Consider the following 14214-nt stretch of genomic DNA (forward strand, 5'->3'; position numbering starts at 1 on the left):
CTTGTAGTGGATGCAGTGACCCAGAGGTGTACCGCGCGGCACTATCCACTTGGCGCCTCTAGACTGAGCATTGTTGAGATCCTTTTGTGACTCCTGTTTCTTGACTACCCTGGTATCATATCATAGCATGTGCATTTCATATAGGTTTGTATACTCATACTTTTGTACTGGGCGTTCTTATCGCTCACGTCCTCGGTTTTGTTTATTCTTGGACACCCCATTCCCACGGGGCAGGACTCAGGTTGGATGGCTCCGGAGGAGCAGGAGGAGGACGTTGAGATTGCCGGTTGGTTTAGCTTTTAGTGATTTTCTATTCGATATGGTTGTATCGCATGTTTTATTCTGAGTTGTTCTGGACTTCAGTTGAGTTGTATAACTTTAGTTTGTTGACTTTTTCCGCTGTTATCTCTGATTATTATTTTTAAGTTAATCGCATGCTTAAGTTCTTGATTAGTAGGTGATTCTGGAACGGGTCACTACATTTATGGTATCAGAGCATGCAAAGATTTTTGGGACATTAGTAATTCTGAATTGAGGAATGTGCAGATAGGATCTTCGACATGCATTATTCGGCATAGGCAGTCATAAATTCTTTATTTAGAACAATGCTTCAGCTGGATTTGCGTAGTTTATAGGTTCTTGTATAATGGAGAAAGAAGGCTTTGAAACAAAAAAGGGGATTCTTTTGGATTCTTGTGAGCGTGACAAATCGGATGGTGGGACAGAAAGTAGTGATATAAAGGAATCCTCAATTGTGAATAATCAAACTGCTCTGTCATTGGAGGGTTGTTTCGTTTTGTTCATTCTCTAAGCCTGATTTCGAGGACGAAATCGTTTTTAAGGGGGGGAGAATGTAGTAGCCCGAATCCCAAATTGGGTAATTAACGGATTATTGGTGATTAAGAAGGTTTAATGTGTAATTTTGACCGAGTCATGATCGGACGGACCGAAGATGGTTCGGTAGCAACGAAGTGTTCGGAAGGTCCGAAGTGAGTTCGGTGGATCCGAATATGAGGTGTCAAGAGTCGATGGACACGTGCATGTTCGGACGGTCCGAAGTGTATGATCGGAGGATCCGAACATGAGCTGTCAAGAGCCTATGGACACGTAGAGTTCGGACGTTCCGAAGTGGTGTTCGGAGGATCCGAACATGGCCTATAAATAGTGGTCGGATTTCCTCATTTTGACTCGCCAATTCAGAGAATTCCATAGCATTTCAGTCGTTTCTGACAGGTTCTAGTCTTGTTCCGAGATTTGGGCACTAGCGGGGAGCTGCTGGTCTTGTAGCAGAGCTGTGCTCTAGTTGGGAGCTAGCGGCATCAGCGGGCTAGCGACGGACGAAGGTTTGGAATTTTATCAGTATTTATCTCAGGATTATCTAGTTAAGTCTGGTAGATAAGTTTAGTGATGGTTTTCACTTGATGAATAGGCTTGGATTAGACCTGTTGTCTGGTTGTTCCAGTGGATTAGGATTGCTGTGATAGAGGTACGAAAGTACTATCCGAGATATCCTGGTTGAGTATACATTCTTATATGTGTTGCATGATTATGTGGTGCATTGATATATGTCATATGATGCATGCTATTATGTCACGTTTATTACTGCACGTTGCATTTCATGTTGAGCCGTATTCTCCTTCGAGATAGCCTTTGCTGTTGAGCTGTATCTCTTTCGAGATAAGCTATATCTTGGGGCCGCTCAGCCCTGTCTTGTGGACGCATGGACACCGAGAGTACACAGTGGCCGACGGGTCGGGAGGGCTTCGGTGGTCCGGGACATTTTAGGTCCACGTCTGTCTTGTAGTGGATGCAGTGACCCAGAGGTGTACCGCGCGGCACTATCCACTTGGCGCCTCTAGACTGAGCATTGTTGAGATCCTTTTGTGACTCCTGTTTCTTGACTACCCTGGTATCATATCATAGCATGTGCATTTCATATAGGTTTGTATACTCATACTTTTGTACTGGGCGTTCTTATCGCTCACGTCCTCGGTTTTGTTTATTCTTGGACACCCCATTCCCACGGGGCAGGACTCAGGTTGGATGGCTCCGGAGGAGCAGGAGGAGGACGTTGAGATTGCCGGTTGGTTTAGCTTTTAGTGATTTTCTATTCGATATGGTTGTATCGCATGTTTTATTCTGAGTTGTTCTGGACTTCAGTTGGGTTGTATAACTTTAGTTTGTTGACTTTTTCCGCTGTTATCTCTGATTATTATTTTTAAGTTAATCGCATGCTTAAGTTCTTGATTAGTAGGTGATTCTGGAACGGGTCACTACAATATGCGTCATTCGGAGTTTGGAAACCATGATCCTCGTATGTGTGAACCTGTGTTGATGAAGCATGGTAATCTGTAGCCCGAGAAGTTCCTGCATCATTATTAAACTCCCAATGTGGATGAGACGACTCTTCAAAATGATGTGAATGTGATGATTCTTGATAGTATGATGAGGATGAGGATGAGGATGAGGCAACTCTTGAAATTGACGTGGCTCCGACGTACTATCTAGCATATCACATAATCTCTCACCAATTTTTATAGTTTCTGTGATAGCAGACTCCAGTGCCTCACGAGGCTGCTCTTGTAATGATAGTCCACGAAACCAATTCCTCAAAACATCTGCCTCGTTCATCTGAAAACATAAACAAAATCATTAAATGCGAAAATATTTAAAATACTGTAATTTCAATTGGAATAAAAAATAGGTTACAACAAACTTACCATAACACATCTCACAGTTGCATCACCGGGTCTATAACCATATTCTGCTTGCGGATCGATAGGGGTTGTGAAACGACGAGTTATGTTATCATACCACATCGCATACTGACGTGTCATACCTACATTTCCGTTTGTCGGTTCACCCTCAACAATCAAATTGAGCCTATCATTCCATGCACATATGTTGTTTTTATGATGTTCGGCCCAATTATAGTTTCGCCTACCTTGTCGGGTGCATTCGTGAAATTCATCCCCATCAAACGCTGGCCTTGGAATGTGCTGCAACTGATCAAATTGTCGGAGAACTCGGGCTAGGCGGTACATCTCCACAATGTTGAAACATATAAGCGGGCACACCGAACACCAATATTCTTTGTCAAATTCATTAGAATATAGCACCCATTTGAACTACAATGAATGAAATAGGAAAATCAACTACGATGAAAACTTTTACACATATATAACTAGTAATTAATATATTTAATTATTTGATAACTACCTGATTTGGCTCTATCTTATCCAACAAACCACGAATCACTCGCACTGAGTGATTCGTAGTATGTGTCCACGTGAAACTACGGTTCCACCTGTATGAAATGAAATTGGGAATAGATTTGCAATCAACATCACGAAAATACATTTACCCAAAGATTTATAAATATACCTTTCACCAAATGGAGGAAATAGAAGAATTTGGTCATTGTGATCATCGTCATCTGGAATGTCACCAAATGGATCTGGACAAAGAAAGGTAATTCTAGAAAGTGCCCAAACCTACAACAATAATACATAAACGAAATATAATAGTAATAAATGTGCAATGGAAAAATATGTTATGAAATAATCAAAAATTGCTAAAATTATATATACCTGTAAAATGAAAATTGGTCCTGCTATTTCACCTTTGCCGATAGTTGATACAGTACACAGTTCACGGTAGAGGAATGCTAGTACAGCACTTCCCCAATTGTATTTTGAAACCTGATTCGTGTCTCGGAGAAGACGTAAGTACATCAAATTTACGGAACAACCATCTGAATCAGGTAACATACATCCTCCGATAATCATCAATGTCACGCACCGAGTATACCGCTCAACTTCTACATGTGTGCTATTATCGTTGATCAAAATTGATCTACAATATTGATCCAGCACTGACATTACCAATTTATTACCTCTGAATTGATTTACGTGTGGCATAAAACCCAACTATTCAGCACATTGACTTTTCCACACGTGTGGCTTAAAAGATTCGTCAACGCCAGTAACAGCAAAACCGTTAATATTTAGATCTCATACTAGCTGAACATCTTGCAACGTTATTGTTGCCTCACCAACACGAAGATGAAATGTATGAGTCTCTCTACGCCATCTTTCAATGAGAGCCGTAATCAAATGATTATCATATTTGAAGAATCCGCAACGAATAATGCCATAAAGACCCATATCATTTAAACGTGTAAGAACGCGATGATGTAGTATTCTATATTCACACAATTTGGATATAATATTGTCGGATCTCCGCCCCCTTAAAGTTATATCCATATAGTTTTTTGAAATGACACTTGATATATGAGTTTCTTGTCTATATAAAACACTACCATCTATTGGTCCAGCGTTAAATTCCATCTGTATTTCATATTTAAAAAATTACCAGTTAGAACTAAATACATATTTATATAATTTCATTGCGATTTAATTGATATAAATTTAATTATTATAGTCCATCTTAAGACACTATTTTTTAAAATATTCTTGTTTGTTAAAGATTTTATAATATAGCATTGCATTATTTTATAATCGTCAACTACTTTTTTCACTATTACAACTTAGTGAATTATTTTTTATCAAAAAACATTTGATCCATTTTATTCCCTAAAATTTCTCGAATAATAATTGAAATAAATATATTATATTACGTGATCTTTAATTTAACACTAAAAAATAATAAACATATAAAAGTTTATCTCAATGATTAAATTCATGTCTAATAAATTTTTTAGATTTTATTTTATTATTTATGTCTACTATTTTAATTAAATGATACTACTAAATCATAATTTTTTCTTCTACATTTTACAAATTATTAATATTACAAAATATTAGATCTAATCTTAAAAAAAAATGCTACTACATACAAAGTAATAAATTTAATATGAAATATTACAAAATATTAGATCTAAAATTTAAATTCTTAAAGAATAGTTTGAATAGAATTGTGAAATGATTATTTATATCAACAACGTATGTATACATAAAAACAATGTAAAAAGTTAATTAACATATTTAGCAATTAACATAATTAATATGTTAGTTTGATTAGTTATTTAATCTAATATCAAATTTAATTATGATGATAATAGGAAATAATCCCTCTTATTGGACTTAATTTAACGTGTTTTGTGTCACTTTGAAAATGATTCAAAGGATATAATTGGAATTTAATTTAATTAAGTGCTAGTTTTAAAAACTAACTTAAAATTAAATTTGATCATAAACATACATGTGTAGAAGGTCATTTTAAAATCTCTCTAAACAAATATATCATTTTTACGTAAACATAATAAATAAAAACACTTCAATAATATTTATGATAACAAATTAACAAATAAATATATCATAACAAAAATTAGGATAATAATTTTAACGAATTAAAATTAAAAATTTCTAAACATAAATTAAAATTAATATAATACAACCATCAAAAAAATTAATAGAATACAAATAATTTTAACAACACTTAGAAATATTACTTATCTTTTAATAAGATAGACACGATAATACCAATATCTACACTTCTTGAAATAAATCAAGAGATATAAGGTATAAAAATTATTAGAATTCAAAATTTTATTTAAAAAACTTGAGACGAAAAATAAATCAAATTCATACCGACAAACCTTTGAACATAATATAAGTGACAAACATTTGAATACAAAATGTAAGTGAACTTCTCATGTATATATATATTAGAATTCTACTTTAAAAATATTTAAATTCGCCCGCCACTGCAATAAGCGAACAAACATTTGAAATTTTATAATTTAAAATTATATCCCCGCCTATGCAAAAGGCGGGTATAAATTAATTAACTCTCCCCCGTCTGTACGACATGCGGGGGAGAATTTAAAATTAATTTCTACCCTCCTCGCCTCCCCGGGGGAGGTGAAACAATTACTCCCCCATTTGGAAGGGCGGGGACTAGAAGTTTTACTTTTTTTAACAATATTTTAATAAGTTTTTGAAAACTACCGTAGATTGTTAATGGAGAATAAAAATTGTTATAATCTGGTAAAAGACCCTATAAATCCAGGCCAAAATTTAACATTTATTTGGCCTGGATTTATAGGGTCTATATAATCTGGGGGAGACATCTATCAACTTGGAATGGGGTTGAATAGCATGTGGAAAACTAGTTACCGCCGCAGTTGTTGTTTCAGGTTCCCGCGAAACATTGTTTTCAAAATCAGTGTTCAAGTAGTGGCCTTCGTCTCTTTAGATATCCAAAGGTTCTGATTTCAGGGCCACAAATCGGCCATGGATTGGGTTCGCGGTGAAAGATTGGGACGTGGGAGTTTTGATACGGTGAATTTAGCGATGGCCAGAGACGAACTTCTCTGTTCCCGCCATTGATGGCGGTGAAGTCTTGTGGGGTCATGCATTGTTCTTCACTGATGAACGAGAAGCTGATTTTGGAGGCGCTAAAAGATTGCCCACAAATTGTGAGTTGCTTCGGAGACAGCTTTTCGTACGAAAATGGCGTCAAATTGTACAATGTGTTGTTGGAGTACGCTCCCGGTGGCTCTTTGGCTGATAAAATCAAGAATTCCGGTTACAGGAGCCTGCCGGAATCAGAAATCCGGCGGTATACAAAAGCTTTGCTCAGAGGAATACATTATATCCACAAGTTGGGCTACGTGCACTGTGATATCAAGCTTCAAAACATTCTCTTGGGCCCGAATGGAGTAAAGATTGCCAATTTCGGGTTGGCGAAACGGGCTGGTGGACTAAAAGAGAATTTTTCAGGGTGTGAATTGAGGGGCACGCCACTGTACATGTCGCCGGAGATTGTCACTGTTGGAAAACAGGGGGCACCAGCGGATATTTGGGCACTCGGGTGCGCGGTGGCAGAGATGGTCACGGGAACTCCGGCATGCCAGTGCTCCGATGTGGCGGGGCTGCTGCTTAGAATTGGCGCGGGTGAAGAGTTGCCTGAGGTTCCTCAAAGTTAATCAAAGCAAGGGAAAGATTTTCTTGGAAAATGCTTGGTGAGGGATCCAAGAAAACGATGGACAGCTGAAATGCTCCTGAATCATCCCTTTGTTTCAAATGATCAAGATTTTGATTTTAGAAGAAGCAAAGCTTTAATCTCTCCTACATGCCCATTTGATTTTCCGGAGTGGGAGTCATCAGCATCGAGCACCTTTGGAGTGATCAAAATCCTGATTGGTCTGTTACCGAAAATGGGATCACCCTGAGGTGAAAGATAGCATATGGTCCCATTTTCGAAGATCTCCAATGGTTTTATTATTTTTCTTACAAAGAAATTCTTTGATTTTTTTTTTAAAAATAATTGTACATAAGAGTAAAGAGATTGTAGGATTCATACATTGGTACTGTACACAATCTTCAATTCATCAAAATTATTCCTCATCATATATAGCTTAAATGTACATTTGCTGCTATGTTTCAAGTTGCAAGCAAAATCATCATATAGGAATGAAGATTGACGACCTCGAGTACTACTCCAAAACCAGTTTAATATGATAAAAATCGATCCTCGTCGAGCACAATATTTAATAGGTGGGGGGTTTTTTTTTTGGGTTCATCTGATCCAGTTGATATTTTTGCAAATAAACTTTTTCCCCAAGTACAATACTCAAACCTAAGATATAACATGACTCAACCAGTTTGCTCAAGTCTAGTACATAAAAAGAATCAACCACCGGCACAACTACAACTTCGACCAAAAGATTGCTGCCCTTTAAAAGTAATGGCGGATGCATTAACTTTCTAACTTGAACCATCAAAACAGAATTCATGGCCTTCCAATTTACCAATCCCGCTACGCATCCTGATTTCATTATGTGAGCTGATATTTGAAAAGAGCAAGCATGACCACCCATCAAGGTTGAACAAGAACAAAAACCATGAAGATCAACGACACGCCCAGAGAAATGAGCACTTACCCAGTAAAATGTTGTGAAAAAGTTGTGTTAACCAAACACGATTGGTTCATGCTGCTGCCTAAAAGGTCTTCTCTGGGGAAGCATGAGAGCTCTACCGCATTTGACTTGATATTGGATGGTTGTGCTTCGAATGGAATGGAAGTGTTTCCTTCAGAACTTACTCGATAGGCTTTAATTTCATGTAGAAGAGAAGGTTAGAAGATCCAACGATATGACGTGCAGACATGCAACTGATTATTTAATGAGCGCAAGCGTATCGTTCACCTGTCATAGTACTCGGAAGGCAATCCTCGATTCGACGTTTAAAATGTAGAACCTCCTCCTGACAAATTTCCTTCACATGTAAGAAACATTAAATTTTCAGATTAATCTATAAACTAATTGATAGGTTGCATCCCAAAAAGGCAAAAACCAAGCTTACTGACGAAGATTTGAGCAACTGGATTGGTCCGAAATTTGCCCGGATTGAGGAATCCATTTGAAAAGATGTTCTCGAATTGATCATGGTTGAGAAGTCGGGAACTGGCATCCCTTCAATACCATCATTTTGTAGACTGAGTATGGCTTCAGTCGAGGTTTCTTGATCAATGGGAACTGCTTTTGTCATGTTCGTGTTTAAGGATCTAGTTCCCTCGTAGCTGTCTGGTCTAATTTGAGGGATTTGATTCGGATGCAGCATCCCAGGAAGGCAGATAGGGTACATACTTAATCCATTTCGCACTGTTAGCATCTGGTGAATTGGATTGGTACATAAAACATGATTTTAACATTTAATTGTAGACAAAAATTTCATAAAAACAAATTAACCAGAGTGATCATTCTTGAAAAAAATGCAGTTGATATTGCTTGATACAAGTATTTTAATGGTCTCCTTTCTCAAGTAAAACTAGACTAAGTGTGGCTTATCCTTGGGGAAGAAATAACGAAATACATGATTAGGCAGCCCGATTTCAGTGGATGTTTAAACAGCTTCATATATCTACATAAAAATTTAACACCGGGTTTTGAGACAACTCTTAAATGTAGCGAGCTCCGAAACGTTGAGACATAACAAATGTTATCAAACTTAACGTCTATATATGGTTTACAATCGACCCAGAGCTCTTCATTCGTATTCAGAAAGAGGGGTGATTTCGAGTTAGCTTTACACTTTCATTAGAACTAGATGATACTATTAGATATTGGATCATTAACCGACAATAAATTACATGCTACACAAAGGTTTACACACAGCTTTCAATCCAAACATAAATAATTTCCATTTGGAAAACAAGAAGCCGACACTCTACTCACTTGTACTTGGAGCTGAAGCTGCTTGAGGTACTCGATCGCTTCATCAAGCATCGAAGCCTTGTCCGTCTGGAGAAAATCAAGATATCGCCCAATCACCATTCTAATTACCTAAAAGCGAGTACATGAAATCGAACACCAAGTTCAGGTTTTTCCTAACCTTGTTCGAATTCGGTATCAGATTTTGCAATGCCTTCATTTTCTCATTAATCCTGCTTCTCCTCCTCTGTCAAACGAATATAACAACATCAAGACTTATCGAAGGTAAAACATGTATATAATTCGAAGTCTGGAAAGGCAAATTGAATACAACTTTTTCTGAAAGATTATGAACTTCAGCAGCTCTGCTTCTCTTGGATGAATTTCTCTGGTGTCTTAGATTTGGCGCTGTTTCTTCCATCGATGCTTCAATGGCTTCCTACACGTAATAATAATATCGAAACGGTCATTCTTGGCTTGTTCCGATGGCTTATCGTCCACTGTTCCATATCAGATGGCATACAACAAAATACGTGTATATTGCACTCTCAACAATAAAAATAAAACATGATTTCAACTGAAATAATCATAAGATGTAAGAATACAAATACAACGGCAAGAACAAAGCTAAATGTTTAGTACCTCGCTTTCGCAGTCATAATCATCTGGATCGTTATCCAGCGTCCCAACAGAAGAAGACGCGACATTCACCACCGCGCCTACCGGGAAACAACCCCCTGCCGGCAAGTTCAGCCCGGAACGCAAATCGGACGCAGGAATCAGACCCGAACCCGAAACAATACCAACCCCGGCTTCACGATTCTCCACCACAACATTACCAGAAGAACGGAGTAGAAATTGCTGGAGAAAAAGTGAAATGTCATCAGGCTCCACAGGAGAAGAAGATGAACAACACTTGTTTCCAGTATCATAAAGATTGGCCATCGATAATTTACACGTGAAAGTCTGCTCCTTTTTTTTCGCTCAAAAGAAGGGATCAAAGAACACAAGTCCAAAAGGGCCTTTATATCTTTCTTGGTTTTTCATCTTTTTTGACTCTGTGGAAAAGTTACGAGAAAGAAACCCATTTGGACAGTGTTTTGGTGAAGCTGGAGGTCTCTGATAAAGGTTGCTTGGAGTGCGGGAGCGTGTGATTATGAGAGAAAAAGGAACTGCAAAAAGCAAAATATGCAGTGTACTTATTTGCAGGAGAGCTGGTGGTGAGAAAGATGGAATTCCACTGCGTAGATTTTAAAACAGTCAAATTATAAATGTAGATTTTTATAAATTCTTTTTAGATTTTGTTTGGAATCTAACAGAGATTGTCTTTCTTTATTTTATCAGCACATTTCAATTCAACATCAATAAATTTTAATCGCATCGATATAAACTAATAATTTCGAGTTAATTACACATCGAAACACTATTTTAGAATCGAAAATAATAACTGGATTTTCTTTAATTTGAAATAAACCCATTCCAAGAACTAATGAGAAAAATTAAATCATGAGATTTTGACATGCATCTAATAAAGGGCAACTTGTGTATCAGTACCCATTTTTTATAAACTTTGGTTTTGGTACCCAAATTCCTAAAATACCCTTCCTATCCCTTTTTAAATAATTGAGTTTTCTTTTAAAATAACGGCCCATCATGCTTCCGTAAAGTAAATTAAATCATATACCTCTTTGACCGGAGTGCCACCGGGTTATATCCACCGTATTTTACAGACTGCTCCTCACAGTCTAACCACGCGATCGCAACCTATGGTTACTGACGTAGATTCCTTCAGCAGCACTTGACACAACCTTAATTCGTTTCCTACCTTAAGGTGTACAGTATAGGATGAAATTTTGAAAATAATACATGAGAGGGGCTAGAGCAAAAGATCTCTTTTATTCAAACACAAACATTTATATATTACATAGTAACCTCCTGTAGAGGAGGAGAAACTTGTTTTAGCTACTTATCGTAGCTGAATTCTTCACACACATAAAACTTGAAAGAAAATATTACAACCTTGTATGAAAGAAATGGAGAAAATATTTGATGATCTTCACTTCCTTCTTCCTGCCTTATTTATAGAAGGCTTTTTCGGATTTGAAACTCGGATTTCAAATCTTCATTAGCCTTTACAGCTTGCTTGGGGACCATGTAGTGGTTGAAGGGTCCCTGTCTAGATTATTAATCTGGACATTAACTTCTCATCCTCTTTTATCTCTTTCAGGTACCATTGACGATGAGTTTCCAGGATATCGGCAGTAATTTCGTCTTTTTTATACTCTTTAAAATGATTTACTAACCATTTAAGAGCTTCTGCCTCTTTCCTCTTGTATGTTAACCTTCTTTTCAAAACTTTCAAATATACTCGATACATTTTTAAGTTTTGATCCTCGTATGTTAACTGGTTTTCATTCTGTCCTTATTTATGGATGAATTTTTCGGGACCAGTTAAATTTTTTATTCATTGGATTCCTTTTAGATGGGTATCCAATGCTTGCTGAGTCATCCACCATTTATTATTGGTGGTCCATTTGTTTTTTACCACTAATTAGTGGTTGTCTTGATTCTATCACTCACATGATAGTGGTCCTGCTTTTTGTAATGGAGGGTCACATGTCCCTTTTAAGTTTGTCGAGGAATCTTTGGTTTTTTGTATCCTCGAGGAAAATGTGCATGTGGTCCTTCTCTACTTGTTCTTGCTTCGGTAAAATATTTCCGATCAGATCTCGGTTTGAAACCTTTACCGAACTCTGGTTCTTTCTGAATTTGGCACTCAGGACAGATGTTCTCCGACCATCTTCCTATGTGTGCCATATTGCAGAACTTTCGGCGAGTCTCTTTGCTTGCCGGTAGCTTGCTGTTCCACAAAAGATTTCTTTTCTTCTCAAATAAATCTTCTGCAAAACTTGTTGTTTTTCCTGTCATGGTATTTAACAGGAATGATCCGTTCACTGAATGATTGTAGAATTTGAACGGAAACTTAACTTTGTCCATCTCAGTGAGACAGACCCAAATACCCCAAGCTCTTCTGGTAGAAATATCATCTTCGTTAATTGAAGACACCAGGGGTGTTTCTTCTGTTGGAGGGTCCTTGATGAATTTCTGGATGTTTAAATCTGGCCTCCTTAGCTTGATGAAATGAAAGGCTTCATGTGTGCCTTTCCCTGCTGGTTCTGGTGCTGCACTGAAAAAATACAACTCCAGAATATCTCCTCTGGACAAATAGTCATTATTCGCCCAAGTTTCGTGAACAGCTTCCTGGATCCATTTTGGTAAACATGAAATCTCCGGAAAGCTGGGTGACGTAGTATAAACTGAGGCAAGAGCCCCAAATTCATACCAAGCTTTAACTTCCTTGGGATATGAATTAGGTTTCATCCATACCCTTGGATATTTTCCCGAAACATCAACCCTATTTGTAGCTGGGTTAATGCCAATACGTGTTTTTAATTTCTCCCATTTCTGCTGATAATCCTGAATTGGAGAAATTACACCTTCATTAGTACCAACCTTAGCTTTGCCTTTGTCAATACAAGGCCTAAGGTTGATCTCTCCCTCTTCAGTCCCCGAGGTGAAGGGTTGACTTGAGGACTCAAGATAAGGATCAGGAGTCTCAATTTTTGTTTCAGCCGACTCATCTCGTGATGATCCCGACTTAACACTTGTGCAAGGGGTATTTGAATCCCCTGCTACAGGTATAGAGCCCTGTACTCGAAAACTCTCCATTTGAGAAACCAGTGGTCTCTCAATGCCCTGGAGGATAGGCCTTTGCATTACAGACCATAACTGAGTATATGCCTGTAAACATCCTGTAATTCGATCAGAGACAATTCTCTTATCAGCTTGTTGTAGCCTTCCCGCAACTTCTGCGTTAACAGCTAACTTGTTGAACTCGGTTTGAAGCATTTCAAGGTGTTCCCTTAAATGCCTCTGCATCTTGATAATAGCATCAATGTCAATGCTGTCCATCTCTTGTTAAAAAATCTGCAAGAATATTTTCATGAGATTTTATTATCATAATATCAAAAATATAATTTTGACACAAAGCTTGCCATCGTAATAATCTAGCCTTCTCAGGTTTAGACTCAATTTTATTTCTTAAAAAGGCTTTAACTTGAGTGTTATCAACTTTCAAAGTGAATTTCTTTGCAAGTAAAAATAACGGCCATTTTTCAAAAGCCCTCTTTACTGCATAAAATTCCTTTTCGTTGATATGCCATCTTATGGCTTCTGCATCTGAGAATAACCCACTACAATATCTGCATGGTTGTTCTCCATCTGGTGTGAGCTTTGTTAATACTGCAGCCCACCAATGATCACTGGCATCGGTATACAATACCAGATCATCCTCATCTTGAGGAATAGCCATCTTTGGAAGGTTTTTGCAAACCTTTTTTAAATGGATAAGTCCTTTTGTGTGTTCGTCTGTCCATATAAATCTAGCATCTTTTTTCAACAATGGACTGAACACTTTCCTGTGTTTTGCTAGGTTTTTTATAAACATCCCAGCAAAATTAACGACTCCTAAGAAACTTTGAAGTTGCTTCTTGTCTTTGAGACTTTCTGGAAAATTCTGCACTTTTTCGACTATGTGTTCTTGCAGAATTATTCCTGACTCATCGATTTCAATTCCGAGGAATTCAATCTTTCTTGTAGCGATGACTGCTTTCTTTTCAGATAAAACCAGTCCTTCTTTCTTGCAAATTTTAGAGAAAATCTCCAAATGTTTAACATGTTCATTCATATCTTTGGATGCTATTAAAACATCGTCGATGTAAACAAACATAAACTTGAAATAATCTTTGAAAAGATTATCCATCTTTCTTTGAAATATTTGGGGTGAGTTAGCCAATCCCATTGGTAATACCTCCCAAATATAATGTCCTTGAGGTGTGGAGAAAGCTGTGAATTTCTTGCTTTCTTCCTGCATCCGTATTTGATAGAATCCAGACTTGCAATCAAATTTAGAGAATATCTTGGCATTGCGAATGCAACTAATCAAGTGTTCTCTACTAGGTATAAAATACCCATCA

The 14214-nt window shown here is 37.4% G+C and overlaps 2 protein-coding genes and 1 pseudogene across 3 annotated transcripts; 1 reads left to right on the plus strand and 2 right to left on the minus strand.

Annotated features, from left to right (window-relative positions):
* Nucleotides 1–2285: 2285 nt before the first annotated feature.
* On the minus strand, nucleotides 2286–3881 carry LOC140840885 (serine/threonine-protein phosphatase 7 long form homolog). Its single transcript, XM_073208040.1, has 6 exons — nucleotides 3591–3881; nucleotides 3385–3494; nucleotides 3220–3307; nucleotides 2721–3128; nucleotides 2529–2631; nucleotides 2286–2326 (listed from the first exon to the last, which is right to left on the minus strand). The coding sequence occupies exons 1-6, from the start codon at nucleotides 3879–3881 to the stop codon at nucleotides 2286–2288; spliced, it is 1041 nt and encodes a 346-aa protein (XP_073064141.1).
* Nucleotides 3882–6183: 2302 nt separating this feature from the next.
* On the plus strand, nucleotides 6184–7198 carry LOC140840886 (mitogen-activated protein kinase kinase kinase 20-like; annotated as a pseudogene).
* Nucleotides 7199–7558: 360 nt separating this feature from the next.
* LOC140841611 (uncharacterized) lies at nucleotides 7559–10405 on the minus strand. Of its 2 annotated transcripts, none has more exons than XM_073209155.1 (8): nucleotides 9821–10405; nucleotides 9513–9617; nucleotides 9360–9425; nucleotides 9203–9268; nucleotides 8331–8639; nucleotides 8174–8231; nucleotides 7910–8078; nucleotides 7559–7812 (listed from the first exon to the last, which is right to left on the minus strand). In XM_073209155.1, the coding sequence occupies exons 1-8, from the start codon at nucleotides 10121–10123 to the stop codon at nucleotides 7734–7736; spliced, it is 1155 nt and encodes a 384-aa protein (XP_073065256.1). In that variant the 5' UTR covers nucleotides 10124–10405; the 3' UTR covers nucleotides 7559–7733. The 2 variants fall into 2 exon arrangements, with proteins under 2 accessions (XP_073065256.1, XP_073065255.1); XM_073209154.1 differs by having other exon boundaries at nucleotides 8174–8243.
* Between the last annotated feature and the right edge of the window lie 3809 nt (nucleotides 10406–14214).

The sequence above is a fragment of the Primulina eburnea genome, chromosome 9, assembly GCF_022965805.1.
Source record: "Primulina eburnea isolate SZY01 chromosome 9, ASM2296580v1, whole genome shotgun sequence".
NCBI lineage: Eukaryota > Viridiplantae > Streptophyta > Magnoliopsida > Lamiales > Gesneriaceae > Primulina > Primulina eburnea.